Source organism: Phalangium opilio, unplaced genomic scaffold (assembly GCF_054372755.1).
Source record: "Phalangium opilio isolate 3A_F unplaced genomic scaffold, DU_Popi_V2 ptg000013l_1, whole genome shotgun sequence".
Taxonomy (NCBI): Eukaryota; Metazoa; Arthropoda; class Arachnida; order Opiliones; family Phalangiidae; genus Phalangium; species Phalangium opilio.
In genome coordinates, this window is record NW_028324148.1 from 14,750,690 (window position 1) to 14,768,554 (window position 17,865).

Sequence of the window (17,865 nt, forward strand, 5' to 3'; positions counted from 1 at the left end):
CCCGAATTCCCCATATATTCAGTAATAACAACGGAATTGGTTTTTTATAGTTGAAGCAACCCCTTCTGAGCAAACTTACCCAAACTTTACAAATTTCCCTGAATTTTACTAAAAATACTAAATTCCCCAGAGTTTCCGACAACTATTTCCCCTAGTTTCCGACAACAATTTCCCCCAGAGTTTCCGACAAATATTTCCCCTAGTTTCCGACAAATATTTCCCCTAGTTTCCGACAAATATTTCCCCAAAGTTTCCGACGACAATTTCCCCAAAGTTTCCGACGACAATTTCCCCAAAGTTTCCGACGACAATTTCCCCAAAGTTTCCGACGACAATTTCCCCAGAGTTTCCGACAATTTCCCCAGAGTTTCCGACAATTTCCCCAGAGTTTCCGACAACAATTTCCCCTAATTTCCGACAAATATTTCCCCTAATTTCCGACAAATATTTCCCCTAGTTTTCGACAAATATTTCCCCAGAGTTTCCGACTACTATTTCCCCAGTGTTTCCGACTACTATTTCCCCAGTTTCCGAGAACAATTTCCCCCGAGTTTCCAAGAACAATTTCCCCAGAGTTTCCGACAACAATTTCCCCTAATTTCCGACAAATATTTCCCCTAATTTCCGACAAATATTTCCCCTAGTTTTCGACAAATATTTCCCCAGAGTTTCCGACTACTATTTCCCCAGAGTTTCCGAGAACAATTTCCCCCGAGTTTCCAAGAACAATTTCCCCCGAGTTTCCAAGAACAATTTCCCCTAATTTCCGACAACAATTTCCCCTAATTTCCGACAAATATTTCCCCTAATTTCCGACAACAATTTCCCCTAATTTCCGACAAATATTTCCCCTAATTTCCGACAAATATTTCCCCTAGTTTCCGACTACTATTTCCCCAGAGTTTCCGACAATTTCCCATAGTTTCCGTCAAATATTTCCCTTAGTTTCCGACAAATATTTCACCTGGTTTCCGACAACTATTTCCCCAGAGTTTCTTGTAAACTATTTCCCCAGAATTTCCAACAACAATTTCCCCCGAGTTTCTTGTAAACCATTTCCCAGAATTTCCAACAACAATTTCCCCAGAGTTTCTTGTAAACCATTTCCCCAGAATTTCCAACAACAATTTCCCCCGAGTTTCCAACAACAATTTCCCCAGAGTTTCCGACAACTATTTCCCCAGAGTTTCCAACAACTACTTCCCCAGAGTTTTCCAGGTTTGTATAATCCCTGCTACGCGCTAACACCCTTCAAAACGGACACCACTCTTAACAATACTACGAATTCATACCTGATATTTGCTTCTTTGATTTATTTTCGACACATTAACATGCATAACACGTGTTTTCCTAAAATCCTACACTTGAGGAAATATAAATGGCTGTTAACGATGATTACGACGTAATTAACTCCGTACAAATGAAAGAAAAAACAATGGTCCCTAAACTTGTATTATAATCCAAGAAGTGGAATAAATATTCGTACCACCAGCAGCAACAGCCACGATTAAAAGAAGAAATTAAAGTAGAATTACGGACTTAAGTTAAATAGAGACGATGGAAATCATTAGCGCCAAAGGCAGCGTTGCATTTGGGGCATTTACGTTGCCTGGTTTCGTACCGCGTTTTCAGGCAATCAAAACAAAATACGTGGAAGCATTTTGTAAGAACGGCGTCCTTTCGTTTGACCTTACACGATGGACAGGTCAAAGTTTCCTGAAACGCAAAGCAATCAAATCGTAATTGAACTTCATACATTGCAGAGATGAGTCGGGTCTTCTAATTTTAAACCCGACCCGACTTTGGCCCTGGCCCAGACCGAAAGTTTAAAATAAAACCTTGATCCGACCCGACCCGACCCGGTCCAACTCGATTAAACGTTATAATTATAAAGCCCGACTAAAAAACAACCTACCCGACCTGACCCGAAATTGGCATGTGACATAAAATCCGAACCGACCCGACGATAAGGGTTAATTAGCGTACTCCACGTGTCCTAGCGACAGCCGAGGCCCTAGGAGTGCTAGGACACGTGCAGACTATCCATGTGCAGACGGTGCAATACGTTCTGCGACTGCGTAGTTAATATGAAATCGGGCCGAGGCCCTAGGACACGTGCAGTACGTTCTGCGACTGCGTAGCTAATATGAAATCGGGCCGAGGCCCTAGGACACGTGCAGTACGTTATGCGACTGCGTAGTTAAAATGAAATCGGGCCGAGGCCCTAGGACACGTTCTGCGACTGCGTAGTTAAAATGAAATCGGGCCGAGGCCCTAGGACACGTGCAGTACGTTCTGCGACTGCGTAGTTAAAATGAAATCAGGCCGAGGCCCTAGGACACGTGCAGTACGTGCGTAGCTAATATGAAATCGGGCCGAGGCCCTAGGACACGTGCAGTACGTTCTGCGACTGCGTAGCTAATATGAAATCGGGCCGAGGCCCTAGGACACATGCAGTACGTTCTGCGACTGCGTAGTTCATATGAAATCGGCCCGGGGGCCCTTGTTTTTAATAGAAAAACCCGACCCAACCCGAGCAGTTTTTTTTTCCCGAAATTAAAAAATCTCGCCCAACCTGACCCGAAAGAAACTAAGCCTGACCCGAACTGACCCCAATTTCTTCTAAAAATATAGGAAATACCAACCCGACCCAGCCCGAAATTATTTAACCATTTTAGTGCCCGACCCGACTCACAACGGAAAAACCCGACTCGTCTCTACTACAATGTTAAATAAAGGCAAATACACGTACCTTATAATCTCGTATCTCTTCCATAAGTACTTCATCGGCGGTTGTGGCCAACTCGAACTTCTTGGCGCGTTCAACTTTCCTTCTCAGCGCAATTATCTCTTCGTTAAGTCGCCTAGTTTTGAACGATTCTTGTTGCACGGCGCTTGTTTTCTCCGATAACGTCGTCTGAGCTTCTTTTAATTGCGCTAAATACTTTTCTAAATGCAATTTGAGATCAGCGGCCGATTGGGTGCTTTCAATGGCTTTGCGTTTGTGCATTTCCATGGCTTGTTGACGCAAGCTCAATTCTTTCTCGATCGTGGAAAGATTATTCTGCAACAGACGTTCTTTTTCTTCCAGTTTCCTGACAACTTGGTTTTGAGCTTCGACTTGGCTCTGAAGGGTGTTTACTTGTTCAGACAACATATCCTTCTCCTCGCGAAGAAGCTTATGTATCTGATTCGACTTGATTCTCTAAAAGAGCAAATAGACCGCTACATTTAATTACTTGCAGAGTAACCGAATCGCATTGTAGTGGTGTGCGAGTCCCGTTTTTTATTTTCAGTTTCGAGTCGAGTTCGAGTCCCGTTTTTTATTTTCAGTTTCGAGTCGAGTTCGAGTCCCGTTTTTTATTTTCAGTTTCGAGTCGAGTTCGAGTCCCGTTTTTTATTTTCAGTTTCGAGTCGAGTTCGAGTCCCGTTTTTTATTTTCAGTTTCGAGTCGAGTTCGAGTCCCGTTTTTTATTTTCGGTTTCGAGTCGAGTTCCGTTTTTTATTTTCAGTTTCGAGTCGAGTTCGAGTCCCGTTTTTTATTTTCGGTTTCGAGTCGAGTTCGAGTCCCGTTTTTTATTTTCAGTTTCGAGTCGAGTTCGAGTTCCGTTTTTTATTTTCAGTTTCGAGTCGAGTTCGAGTCCCGTTTTTTATTTTCAGTTTCGAGTCGAGTTCGAGTCCCGGTTTTTATTTTCAGTTTCGAGTCGAGTTCGAGTCCCGGTTTTTATTTTCGGTTTCGAGCCGCGTTCGAGTCCAGTTTTATACTTTCAAGAATCGTTCGAATCCCGTTTTATACTTTCAAGAATCGTTCGAGTCCCGTTTTATACTATCAAGCCACGCCCGAGTCCCGTTTTATACTATCAAGCCACGCCCGAGTCCCGTTTTATACTATCAAGCCACGCCCGAGTCCCGTTTTATACTTTCAAGAATCGTTCGAGTCCCGTTTTATACTATCAAGCCACGCCCGAGTCCCGTTTTATACTATCAAGCCACGCCCGAGTCCCGTTTTATACTTTCAAGAATCGTTCGAGTCCCGTTTTATACTTTCAAGAATCGTTCGAGTCCCGTTTTATACTATCAAGCCACGCCCGAGTCCCGTTTCATACTATCAAGCCACGCCCGAGTCCCGTTTTACAGTTTCAAGTCGAGTTCGAGTCCCGGTTTTTATTGTCGGTTTTGAGCCGCGTCTGAGTATCTAAACTAATTTCACATCGAGTATCGAGTCCGAGTATCTAAACTAATTTCACATCGAGTATCGAGTCCGAGTATCTAAACTAATTTCACATCGAGTATCGAGTCCGAGTATCTAAACTAATTTCTTATCGAGCCGTCCGAGTATCTAAACTAATTTCATATCGAGCCGTCCGAGTATCTAAACTAATTTCATATCGAGCCGTCCGAGTATCTAAACTAATTTCATATCGAGCCGTCCGAGTATCTAAACTAATATCATATCGAGTCCGAGTGTCTAAACTAATTTCATATCGAGCTGAGTCCGAGTATCTAAACTAATTTCACATCGAGCCGAGTCAGAGTATCTAAACTAATTTCATATAGAGTATCGAGCCGAGTCAGAGTATCTAAACTAATTTCATATCGAGCTGAGTCCGAGTATCTAAACTAATTTCACATCGAGCCGAGTCAGAGTATCTAAACTAATTTCATATAGAGTATCGAGCCGAGTCAGAGTATCTAAACTAATTTCATATAGAGTATCGAGCAGAATTATCGGCCTTAGATTAGAGTATTTAAGAAGTTAAAATGCAAGTCGAAACTATCTCAAATATTTCAATATGATAATATCGAGTATCAATTCAAGTACTCGCACCGCGTCTATATTCTTCAGTTAGACATAACTCTACAATATGGTCAAGCGTGGCCTTAAATTAAGTGTGAGATAATAAAAGTGTGTCTTACCTCAGACATAAGCTTGAAGTTTGCGTCGTCCTTTTCTTTGAGTTGCTGGATAAGCCTCAAGTTTTGCTCCTGCATATCTTCAAAGGCTTGACCAGTAACTTCCATTTCATTCAGCAACGCTTCCTCTTCTTGCTTCTGGGCAGTCAATCCCTTTTGCAATTGTTGCACGTTATCTTCCAAAGCCTTGATTTTCCTCAACGCTTCTTCGTCAGCTAATTTCCTGCGTTCCTTACGTTCGTTTTCCTGCATCCGCTTCAATTGGTTGCGCAGTTCCTCGACTTCTGCCCGAGCTCGTTTCTCGGACGCCATTAACTAGAGAATTAAGGCATTTTCCGTCGTTTTTGTCGCGAGTTCTTTCAAAATACGCGTGGTAAAGAGATTAAGGGATCACATTACCTGCACTTTATCTCGTTGATCCTTAGGTGCCCCTTTGTACATGTCCAGTAAGAGTTTCAGTTCCCGTTGAGCTTCTTGAGACTTTCTATTATAGACATTATTTAGCACCTTATTAATTCCCCTGAGGTTTTTAGCACCATATTAATTTCCATCAACTTATATTAGCACCAAATTAATTTCCCTGACGTTTTTAGCACCATATTAATTTCCCCCCCCCCCGACTTATTTAACACCATATTAATTCCCCCCGACTTATTTAACACCATATTAATTCCCCCCGACTTATTTAACACCATATTAATTTCCCCGACTTATTTAACACCATATTAATTTCCCCGACTTATAACACCATATTAATTTCCCCCGACTTATATTAGCACCAAATTAATTCCCCCCAACTAATATTAGCACCATATTAATTTCCCCCGACTTATTTAGCACCAAATTAATTTCCCCGACTTATTTAGCACCAAATTAATTTCCCCGACTTATTTAGCACCAAATTAATTTCCCCGACTTATTTAGCACCATATTAATTTCCCCCAACTAATATTAGCACCAAATTAATTTCCCCGACTTATTTAACACCATATTAATTTCCCGACTTATAACACCATATTAACTTCCCCCCGACTTATAACACCATATTAATTTACCCCAACTTATATTAGCACCAAATTAATTTCCCCCAACTTATATTAGCACCAAATTAATTCCCCCCAACTTATATTAGCACCAAATTAATTCCCCCCAACTTATATTAGCACCAAATTAATTTCCCCCAACTTATATTAGCACCAAATTAATTTCCCCCAACTTATATTAGCACCAAATTAATTCCCCCCAACTTATATTAGCACCAAATTAATTTCCCCGACTTATTTAACACCAAATTAATTTCCCCCAACTTATATTAGCACCAAATTAATTTCCCCCAACTTATATTAGCACCAAATTAATTTCCCCCAACTTATATTAGCACCAAATTAATTCCCCCCCCCCCCCGACTTATATGAACACCATATCAATTTCCCCAACTTATTTAACACCATATTAATTTCCCTGACTATTCCAAATCTTCACTGACACGTGACCACCCTCTTTCATGTTAATCCCACGTTACTTAAAAAGAAAATATGACGTCACTTACTTTAATTGTATCTTAAGATCACGAATGATCTCGGCGTCAGATTTCCCGCGTTCCCTTTCACCCGTTTCTTCTTCCCTGAGTTCGAGGAGGTCATCTTTCTCCTTCTTCTTATTGGGGTCATCGTCTCTTTGACTGGACGATCCGGCAGCCCCGGATCCCATACCAATACCGGAAGCGGATCCACCACCGGAAGACACAACGTCGTCTTTAAGCGGGGCGCTGTCTGAAGAACTCGAGGTGACGGAAGATGAAGCCGGTTGAGGAGCGGGTGTTGAATTTGCTTCTACAGCTTGACGTAACTGCCCGAGAAGTAAGTTTACAGACGTAAATAGAGAAGAAGAGGGGCCTTAAAGCGTCAAGGTAGAGGGGCCTTAAAACGTCAAGGTAGAGGGGAGCCTTAAAGCGTCAAGGTAGAGGGGGACTTTAAAGCGTCAAGGTAGAGGGGGACTTTAAAGCGTCAAGGTAGAGGGGGACTTTAAAGCGTCAAGGTAGAGGGGGACTTTAAAGCGTCAAGGTAGAGGGGGACTTTAAAGCGTCAAGGTAGAGGGGGACTTTAAAGCGTCAAGGTAGGTAGAGGCCTTAAAGCGTCAAGGTAGGTAGAGGCCTTAAAGCGTCAAGGTAGGTAGAGGCCTTAAAGCGTCAAGGTAGGTAGAGGCCTTAAAGCGTCAAGGTAGGTAGAGGCCTTAAAGCGTCAAGGTAGGTAGAGGCCTCAAAGCCTCAAGGTAGGTAGAGGGGGGCCTCAAAGCGTCAAGGTAGGTAGAGGCCTCAAAGCGTGAAGGTAGAGGGGGGTCTCAAAGCGTCAAGCTAGGTAGGGGCCTCAAAGCGTGAAGGTAGAGGGGGGGTCTCAAAGCGTCAAGCTAGGTAGAGGGGCCTCAAAGCCTCAAGGTAGGTAGAGGGGCCTTAAAGCGTCAAGGTAGGTAGAGGGGGCCTCAAAGCGTCAAGGTAGGTAGAGGGGGCCTCAAAGCGTCAAGGTAGGTAGAGGGGCCTTAAAGCGTCAAGGTAGGTAGAGGGGCCTTAAAGCGTCAAGGTAGGTAGAGGGGCCTTAAAGCGTCAAGGTAGGTAGAGGGGGCCTCAAAGCGTCAAGGTAGGTAGAGGCCTCAAAGCGTCTAGGTAGGTTGAGGCCTCAAAGCGTCTAGGTAGGTAGAGGCCTCAAAGCGTGAAGGTAGAGGGGGGGTCTCAAAGCGTCAAGCTAGGTAGAGGGGCCTCAAAGCCTCAAGGTAGGTAGAGGGGCCTTAAAGCGTCAAGGTAGGTAGAGGGGGCCTCAAAGCGTCAAGGTAGGTAGAGGGGCCTTAAAGCGTCAAGGTAGGTAGAGGGGCCTTAAAGCGTCAAGGTAGGTAGAGGGGCCTTAAAGCGTCAAGGTAGGTAGAGGGGGCCTCAAAGCGTCAAGGTAGGTAGAGGCCTCAAAGCGTCAAGGTAGGTAGAGGGGCCTTAAAGCGTCAAGGTAGGTAGAGGGGCCTTAAAGCGTCAAGGTAGGTAGAGGGGGCCTCAAAGCGTCAAGGTAGGTAGAGGCCTCAAAGCGTCTAGGTAGGTAGAGGCCTCAAAGCGTCTAGGTAGGTTGAGGCCTCAAAGCGTCTAGGTAGGTTGAGGCCTCAAAGCGTCTAGGTAGGTTGAGGCCTCAAAGCGTCTAGGTAGGTTGAGGCCTCAAAGCGTCTAGGTAGGTTGAGGCCTCAAAGCGTCTAGGTAGGTTGAGGCCTCAAAGCGTCTAGGTAGGTAGAGGCCTCAAAGCGTCAAGGTAGGTAGAGGCCTCAAAGCGTCTAGGTAGGTAGAGGCCTCAAAGCGTCTAGGTAGGTTGAGGCCTCAAAGCGTCTAGGTAGGTTGAGGCCTCAAAGCGTCTAGGTAGGTTGAGGCCTCAAAGCGTCTAGGTAGGTTGAGGCCTCAAAGCGTCTAGGTAGGTTGAGGCCTCAAAGCGTCTAGGTAGGTTGAGGCCTCAAAGCGTCTAGGTAGGTAGAGGCCTCAAAGCGTCAAGGTAGGTAGAGGCCTCAAAGCGTCAAGTTAGGTAGAGGCCTCAAAGCGTCAAGGTAGAGGGGGGGCTCAAAGCGTCAAGCTAGGTAGAGGGGCCTCAAAGCCTCAAGGTAGGTATAGGGGCCTTAAAGCGTCAAGGTAGGTAGAGCAGAGGCCTTAAAGCGTCAAGGTAGGCAGAGGCCTCAAGCGTCAAGGTAGAGGGGTGTAAAAAAATTGCAACTTACACGACCAATTTCATTGGAGGCTTCCTTAAGTTTTCTCTTAAAGCGATGTATTTCACCTTTGAGCTGATGGTTGTGATTTTGAAGACTCGTTATAAGTTGTCTCATCTCTCGATTGATTGGCCCTTAAGTTGTCACGCAAGACGAAGAGAACAATCAAAATACCTTTCTCCTCTAAACAAACAAACAAAACCAAAACCAAGCAGTCAATAGCTTACCAGTCTGTTCGGTTGCGGCCAAATTCTGTTCAAACTCGATTCTGAGCAATTCGTATTTCTTCCTGACTTGCGCCAAGGCGTCTTCCAATTGAATAACTTCGGTGCGCAATTTCCGTTGCATGGCCAACTCTTCGCTCTCCATTTGCTCGATCTGTCTCAAATGAATATTCTTCGAGCTCGAGATCAATCCTCGGGATTCCTCCAATTGCGTCTTCAATTGCATGCTCTCGTTGTACAAGACGGAGAACTGCGATTGCAAACATTTGTACTCTGACGTTTCGACGATGACGCTTTCCGGCAACGATTGCAGCTAATAATGGTACGCGTTTGTTAGCTAAACTCGGTATAAACTCGAGAAATTGACGCGAAAGGTACATTTACATCGAGTCTCAGCTTTTCCATGGTCATCAGCGCTTCCTTGTGTTTGTTATTAAGAGTCTCGAGTTCCATGACGCGATTGTTGGCCAGTTCTTTTTGTTCCTCAACTTCCCTTTGTAACTCTTCAACCTAAAATAACGTAGAATTCACAAGAAACTTTGACCTCTTAACTTCTACATCTCTCATACAACAAAGTTTCAACTGTAGATCACCCAAAACACTAGCTTTGACTCCTACAGTCCATGTCCCCCATTCAACAAACTTTCAACAATAGACCTACCAACTTTGACAAAACTTTGAACTCTACGTCTCCCGTACAACAAACTTTGAGCTTTATACCTCCCATGCAACACACTTTGAGCTTTATACCTCCCATACAACACACTTTGAGCTTTATATCTCCCATACAACACACTTTGAGCTTTATATCTCCCATACAACACACTTTGAACAATACTTTTCCCATATAACAATTACACACTTCGAACTATCCGTTTCCCATATAACGCACTTTGTATACGTTTGCAATATAACACACTTTGAACTATCCGTGTCCGATACAACACACTTTGAACTATCCGTGTCCGATACCACACACTTTGAACTATACATTTCCCATATAACACACTTTGAACTTCAAGTCTCCGATACAACACACTTTGAACTTCAAGTCTCCGATACAACACACTTTGAACTATCCGTGTCCGATACAACACACTTTGAACCATACGTTTCCCATACAACACACTTTGAACTACACGTTTCCGATACAACACACTTTGAACTTCAAGTCTCCGATACAACACACATTGAACTATCCGCTTCCAATACAACACACATTGAACTATCCGCTTCCAATACAACACACATTGAACTATCCGCTTCCAATACAACACACATTGAACTATCCGTTTCCAATACAACACACTATGAACTATCCGTTTCCAATACAACACACTATGAACTAAACGTTTCCAATACAACACACTTTGAACCATACGTTTCCAATACAACACACTTTGAACCATACGTTTCCAATACAACACACTTTGAACCATACGTTTCCAATACAACACACTTTGAACCATACGTTTCCAATACAACACACTTTGAACTACACGTTTCCGATACAACACACTTTGAACCATACGTTTCCAATACAACACACTTTGAACCATACGTTTCCAATACAACACACTTTGAACCATACGTTTCCAATACAACACACTTTGAACCATACGTTTCCAATACAACACAATTTGAACTACACGTTTCCGATACAACACACTTTGAACCATACGTTTCCCATACAACACACTTTGAACTACACGTTTCCGATACAACACACTTTGAACTTCAAGTCTCCGATACAACACACATTGAACTATCCGCTTCCAATACAACACACATTGAACTATCCGCTTCCAATACAACACACATTGAACTATCCGTTTCCAATACAACACACTATGAACTATCCGTTTCCAATACAACACACTATGAACTAAACGTTTCCAATACAACACACTTTGAACCATACGTTTCCAATACAACACACTTTGAACCATACGTTTCCAATACAACACACTTTGAACCATACGTTTCCAATACAACACACTTTGAACCATACGTTTCCAATACAACACACTTTGAACCATACGTTTCCAATACAACACACTTTGAACTACACGTTTCCGATACAACACACTTTGAAGTATACGTTTCCAATACAACACACTTTGAAGTATACGTTTCCAATACAACACACTTTGAACTATAATTTTTCCATATAACACACTTTGAATTATCCGTTTCCCATACAACACACTTTGAATTATCCGTTTCCCATACAACACACTTTGAACTACACGTCTCCGATACAACACACTTTGAACCATACGTTTCCAATACAACACATTTTGAACCATACGTTTCCAATACAACACACTTTGAACCATACGTTTCCAATACAACACACTTTGAACCATACGTTTCCAATACAACACACTTTGAACTATACTTTTGCCATATAACACACTTTGAACTATAAGTCTCCCATATTACGCACTTTGAACTATAAGTCTCCCATATTACGCACTTTGAACTATAAGTCTCCCATATTACGCACTTTGAACTATAAGTCTCCCATATTACGCACTTTGAACTCCGCGTCTCCCACACAACAAACTTTGAACTCAGCATCTCCCATACAACAAACTTTGAACTCCGCGTCTCCCATACTAAAACGGTTGGCTTAATTTACAAAGGAGTCAAATAAGAGCGTCACCTACCTTGGCTTGAGTAACTGAGCTAACGGGAGCCCTGGTATCGCAAGTTTCGTCCAAATTATACGATTTGAGTCTCTGTAGAGTTTCGGCCAAGTTTGTCTCCAATTTCTCTTCCCTGAGTTTGGTCTTGCTCAATTCGTATTCCAAATCTTCGATCCGATTTTTAAGCTCGGCATTGGCGGTCTCCGTTGACGATACTTTGTCCTGAAGCTCCGAGAATTTCAAACTAATGGAGTGATTCTTTTCGTGGAGAGACGTAACGATCGCGTGAAGATTGCGGTTCTCAGTTTGAAGCTCCGTGTTCGATTGACGAACGGTTTCTTCCAAATTCGGAGGCTCTTCGTCAGTTTCTACATTCACAGTTTGAAGAAATTCGAGAAAAATGGAGATGTTTTAAAAGAAATTCATGAGTTAAGAGACACTTGAAAGGAAACTGATGAAAACATAGACATTTGACAGGGAATTGATGAAAACAGAGACATTTGACAGGGAATTGATGAAAACAGAGACATTTGACAGGGAATTGATGAAAACATAGACATTTGAAAGTGAACTGATGAAAACAAAGACATATGAAAGAGAACTGGTGAAAACGAAGACATTTGAAAGAGAACTGATGAAAACAAAGACATTTGAAAGCAAACTGATGAAATTCAAGATAATCAAGAGACATTTTGAAGTAAATTGATGGAACTGAAGGCAAAGAGACAAAGCGAATTGATGAAATTGAAGACAAAGGAAATTGATGATATTGAAGACAAAGCAAATTGGGGAAATTGAAGACAAAGAGACAAAGCAAATTGATGAAGTTGAAGACAACAGAGACAAAGCGAATTGATGAGATTAAAGTCAACGCAAATTAATGAAGTTGAAGACAGAGGGACAAAGCGAATTGAAGACAACAGGGACAAAGCGAATTGATGAGATTAAAGTCAATGCAAATTGATGAAGTTGAAGACAAAGGGACAAAGCGAATTGAAGACAAAGAGACAAAGCGAATTGATGAAATTGAAGACAAAGGAAATTGATGATATTGAAGGCAAAGCAAATTGGGCAAATTGAAGACAAAGCAAATTGGGCAAATTGAAGACAAAGCAAATTGGGCAAATTGAAGACAAAGCAAATTGGGCAAATTGAAGACAAAGCAAATTGGGGAAATTGAAGACAAAGCAAATTGATGAAATTGAAGACAAAGAGACAGCAAATTGGGGAAATTGAAGACAAAGCAAATTGATGAAATTGAAGACAAAGAGACAAAGCGAATTGAAGACAAAGAGACAAAGCAAATTGAAGGCAAAGGGACAAAGAAAATTTATGAACTTGAAGACAATCAAAAGACATTTTACAGCAAATTGATGACAGAGATATAAAGCAAATTGATGACAGAGATATAAAGCAAATTGATGACAGAGATATAAAGCAAATTGATGACAGAGATATAAAGCAAATTGATGACAGAGATATAAAGCAAATTGATGACAGAGATATAAAGCAAATTGATGAAACTGAAGACAGAGACAAAGCAAAATTGATGAGATTCAAGACAAAGAGACAAAGCAAGTTGATGGAATTGAAGACAACAGAGAGACAAAGCAGATTGATGAAATTGAAGACAACAGAGAGACAAAGCAGATTGATGAAATTGAAGACAACAGAGAGACAAAGCCAATAGATGATACTGAAGACATGGAGACAAAGCCAATTGATGAAATTGAAGATAATGAAGAGGCATTTAAAGCAAATTGATGAAAAGAGACACAAAGCAAATTGATGACAGAGAGACATGAAGCAAATTGATGACAGAAATACATAGAGCAAATTGATAAAACTGAAGACAGTAGAGAGACACTTGAAAATGACTGACCTCCTCCGTCACTATGCTCTCCTTTCAAGGCCAACATTATTTTATGGTTTCTTTGAACAACTCTATCAAAAGCTTGTAAAACTTTGGCAACAGCTCTTGTTGAGACCTGGACACGTTGGGCCAACTTTTCCTCCAGTTCTTCACGATCCCAGTGACTCAACTGAGCCAAAAAAGAAGTGGTGGCTTCATTTTGGTCTAAAATTACACGCAAGACAATTAAAAACCACATAGACATAAATTTTAACATTAATTACTTCTATTTTCTGATTCATCTGAGGTTTCCGCGTCAAATCTTTGAAGTAAGATTCTCAAATCTTCATTCAGTTGATTCCAGTACCGATTAACTACGCATAACACGGCTTCGTCACTTGTTTGACGTTTTTCTAATTGATCAATACGTTGACGCAATTCGCTCTCGTGTCTTTGTCTTTGCTCCAAACGCTCCGACAGTTTCTTGTTCTGGAATTTTAGGACCTGCATGTCCATTTCCTCCTGCAAATAAAAGCGTCTAATTGTTCAAAACCTTTGTGGAATAGACGTAAAATGATAAAATGTTTTTCAAAGGACTGTACCAGAGTTGAAACTGTTCCCAAGCGACATGGTTCAAATTGAACCTTCTTGGTCGGTGGTTGACCCGATGTCAGGTCTTGAGGCGGTCTTTTAGAAGCCATAGTACTTATTTAGCAGTAAACAACTGTAAGATTAAACAATGTATTTAAAATAACGCGAATAATTAATATATCAAAATAGCCAAGGCTTAGCTGTGCAATTATAAATTCCACAATCACTCCTAGTTTAATATTTACTCTCTTAACTTTAATTATGTCTTGATGATTTTTTAAAAAACTATTATTTCGATCAAAAATTACCTAATTTGTATAATTATTAAATTATTTACCTTTAAAAAACGGAAAATTGTCTTAGACATAAATGAAAATCAAGTGACATTCCATGAAGACGCCATTTTGTCGGCTTCTAGTTATGTTCAGGGCTGGAAATAAGAATTTACTCAATTTTCCAAAAGAAAATAATATCTTAAGCCTAATATTAATTTTCTCGAATACGTTATTCATTTTATAATCTATTATTTTAAAAACTTTTCTTAAAATTAATATATATTTTTAAATCACCCAATATAAAACTAATTATCAAATTTTAAAATAGGTGTCCAATTTTTCTAGTGGTTATTTTCAGTTCTGATAAAGAGATGGTTTCTCCCTAACCAATCACTGGCTATGAAGATTTTAGGCGGGAAATTCGAAAACGTAAATACTGTAGTTCTATGAAAACGTGCACATTTTCGATTAAATTTGAAAAATTAGCAAATTTGAATGGAATTCAAAGAAAATAGAACACATTTTATTTACATAAAATACAGTACAATAACATTTTTTCACGCTGACATATTAGTCAGTGCAGAACATACCAGTAAAAGTTTACGAATATTATCAACGCAAATTTGATCTTCACCACCCATGAACTCAATAGGATCTTGACTATTTAAAATTGCGTATTTCTTTTTAATAGCCCCTATGGATTTCCGTAAATGAATCTTAGTATCAAGCAAATTTTCGTTTAACTCCAAATTCTTCCGGGAAAGTTTCTTAGCACCCTCGGAGTCATTTACGACTTCAGCGCAAAACAAACTATCACTGTCAATCAAATCAAAACCTGTATTTGATAAAATCACATCCCCAGGTTGAAGTTTATTCAAAACTCCGCAACTTTCTGTTAATTCTAAATCCGTAATTGCTGTTGCTCTTTCCATTTCACATGAAACGTGAAATATTTTTCCGTTGCAATTAGAGGCGACTACAACTTTTACGCAACTTTTCCGCGTATCATTTATTTTACAAAAAAATAGTTCGAAACATTCTACAAAAATGACACCGACATTATTTTCAACAAATTCCTTAAAAATGTCTGGAGATTTTTGATTTTCTAGTAGAATTTTTCTATCGTAAACAATTTTATCGTTAAACGTCTTATGCAACGCAAGAATACCAGCGTTAAATATTTTCATGACACTTTCGCACGGTACATCAAACCTATAAGCCAAATCCATATACGACGAACCAAGTCTTAACTTCATTAATGTTAAAACAATTTGTTGAAACTCCGTTAAACCTAATTTAACTATTCCGGAAGGCCAATTAAGTTTCGTGTCTTCGTGAATAAGACATAATTGATGTAAGGTGTCTAATCCGGTAAAGAAACGAACTTTGTTATTGTCTTTATTGAAAGACGTTACGCTGAATGGCTCAACCTTAACGATGGGTTGCGAATAGGTTATTTTTAGAACTTCGTTTTGAAGTTTGGCGCATTTCTCTTTACTCTCTCTTAATTGTTCTTGTAATTCCTTTAATTCTAATTCTTTTATTTCTAAATCGTGCATGTATGTTACGCGGAATATCGTTTGCGTGCCAGAATCTTTCAGATTGAACGAAGACGAATTTGTTTGTGTTGATATTTCCTCCATCATTTTAACACATGGTTGTTCAAAAGTAACATCCATATCGACTTCATCTGGAATTTCTTCCTTGATAACGACATTATTGTACGATATGTCATCGTCACCTGTCGCCGGAAGAATCATTTCTTCTCCGTTAACTTCGTTCGAAGCTGCGGTAATGGTTTCGGTTGACGGTTTGATCTCCAAACAAGTTTCATTATTAGAATTTATTACAGAATCGTTCGTTTTAAAATTAGGGTTCCTTTTCGATCCTTTACGTTTTTTATCAGTGTTTTCAATTATTTGCCCATCCCAAATTTTAATACTTGGAACCCAATCCTCTGTATTTTGGTCATATAATTTTGATGGTCTCCCTAAATTAATTTGCATACATTTAATTATTAATTTCGTAATTAATCAGCGCCACCTGGTTTTTTCTAATCCAGGTGGCGCTGATTAACCACCATTATAGAGTGGAACTGAAACGGGTGGAACTACGGGGACGTGACGTCAATATAGAGCTATTTCAGTGGGGGTCCGGGGAAAAATTTCGTCTGCTACGAAAATTGGGCCTGTCTTTGAGTGTAGGGCGGCCATTTTATGAGGGTTTTCTCTATGGGCAAATAGCATTGGTGACGTAGCCATTACCCCCTCTGAAATAGCTCTATTGGTAGCCTGTTCCAATATGGACGCCAAAAACAGAGGTAGGGATAGGAGGGAGTGACGTCACTAGAAAGTTCGTAGTAGCAGACTACCTCGGGCAATACACAATTTCACCAAGCATTTAAATAAAAATTACCGCGCATTTATTAATAAAAATAACTATTTACCATGTGGAAAATGCAGAGAACAGACTCGCAGGTTTTCTAGATGCGAGTGTGATAACGATGGAGTTAAAACAACATTATTCCCGGGCCTTGGTCCGATGCATTGAAGCCAAAGTCGTTGCCTTTCAGTAGATAAAACAGTGGTTTGCGTACCTTGGTACGTTATTATCCGAGGAATTCTATAAAACTTAATGTGTTTGTTGGTTTTTATCGCCCGGCTCTTACAACCTCTGACACAACACTGAGACACCATTTTCGTTCTGTGCCCCCACGGCCGTACAACCGCTGCCCTACAATATGGCCGCTGAAACTTTATTTGATCATAGCCCACTCGATCACGCGTGGGATATGATTTGACTAAACTAGAATACGAATCCGAAAGTGAAAATGTTGTATACTAGTTTAGCCGGTTGAATCGTTCAACCGTTTCCTCTGTTTTGCAATCGCGTGGCTGGTTATTATTCATAGAATTATATCATTATCAATTTTATTGTAGTGAAAATTAAAGTTTCATTAAAAGTCTTTACAATTGAGCAAGGTCTCCTCAAATAATACTCCATAATAAAAGATTGCTGCTAAATCTTCTGCTCTTGTAATGAGATTTCTGCTTGGTTTTCTGCTCCTGCAATCAGATTTCTGCTTGGCTTTCTGCTCTTGCAATTAGATTTCTCCTTAGTTTTCTCAGGGATAAGGGAGTCAGATGGATTGGAAATGATGATGGGCGACCTGCGGCACCATATCTCTCCCAGTGTACCTCGCGCACGCCCCTACCTTTCCGTAGGCGATTGCTAAGTGCTGCCGCGTAGCGCCATTTTATTTGAATGAGAACTAGCTTCTATTTTTGAGATAGAGGGAGCGTCCTTTACAATTTCGTCCGGCACGACCCTACCTAACCGCTGGGGATGATGGGAGGACTATGGTGCCGTAGGTGGGGGTACAAAGGCAACGCTTAAGGTATGGGGGTTTCCACTCCATTATTCTCTCCTTCAAGGTTTTCTGCTCTTGCAATGAGATTTGTGCTTGGTGGTCTGAACTCTGCTGCAGACTTGTAAATAGTGATAATTTCATCGGGAGCCCTGCGGGCTCCCGACCCCTCCAAACCAGAACTTTCTTGGGTACCCGGGGCTCCCTAGTGGACGAAGGTAAATAAACAAAATGAGAGGGAGGGAAGGATGCATACCGGCCACAGTTT

General features: G+C 40.8%; 2 protein-coding genes across 2 annotated transcripts; both read right to left on the reverse strand.

Annotated features, from left to right (window-relative positions):
- Window positions 1-1,298: 1,298 nt before the first annotated feature.
- Bre1 (E3 ubiquitin-protein ligase Bre1) lies at window positions 1,299-14,376 on the reverse strand. The gene is made up of 13 exons (XM_089864815.1): window positions 14,293-14,376; window positions 13,967-14,088; window positions 13,649-13,886; window positions 13,395-13,589; window positions 11,534-11,880; window positions 9,246-9,371; window positions 8,865-9,174; window positions 8,650-8,771; window positions 6,464-6,762; window positions 5,314-5,398; window positions 4,918-5,229; window positions 2,753-3,205; window positions 1,299-1,716 (listed from the first exon to the last, which is right to left on the reverse strand). The coding sequence occupies exons 2-13, from the start codon at window positions 14,063-14,065 to the stop codon at window positions 1,540-1,542; spliced, it is 2,763 nt and encodes a 920-aa protein (XP_089720941.1). The 5' UTR covers window positions 14,066-14,088; window positions 14,293-14,376; the 3' UTR covers window positions 1,299-1,539.
- Window positions 14,377-14,731: 355 nt separating this feature from the next.
- LOC149709442 (uncharacterized) lies at window positions 14,732-17,134 on the reverse strand. Its single transcript, XM_089864820.1, has 2 exons — window positions 16,677-17,134; window positions 14,732-16,220 (listed from the first exon to the last, which is right to left on the reverse strand). The coding sequence occupies exons 1-2, from the start codon at window positions 16,924-16,926 to the stop codon at window positions 14,788-14,790; spliced, it is 1,683 nt and encodes a 560-aa protein (XP_089720946.1). The 5' UTR covers window positions 16,927-17,134; the 3' UTR covers window positions 14,732-14,787.
- Window positions 17,135-17,865: the final 731 nt, after the last annotated feature.

Bases quoted from the DNA above. Each gene is read 5' to 3' on its own strand.
- Bre1 (XM_089864815.1), bottom strand. From the start codon at position 14,065: ATGGCTTCTAAAAGACCGCCTCAAGACCTGACATCGGGTCAACCACCG. The intron at 13,887-13,966 runs GTACAGTCCTTT...TTTTATTTGCAG, and splicing joins TGGGAACAGTTTCAACTCTG to GAGGAAATGGACATGCAGGT. The intron at 5,230-5,313 runs GTAATGTGATCC...TTAATTCTCTAG, and splicing joins ATCAACGAGATAAAGTGCAG to TTAATGGCGTCCGAGAAACG.
- LOC149709442 (XM_089864820.1), bottom strand. From the start codon at position 16,926: ATGGTGTCTCAGTGTTGTGTCAGAGGTTGTAAGAGCCGGGCGATAAAA. The intron at 16,221-16,676 runs GTAAATAGTTAT...AAATTAATTTAG, and splicing joins TTCTCTGCATTTTCCACATG to GGAGACCATCAAAATTATAT.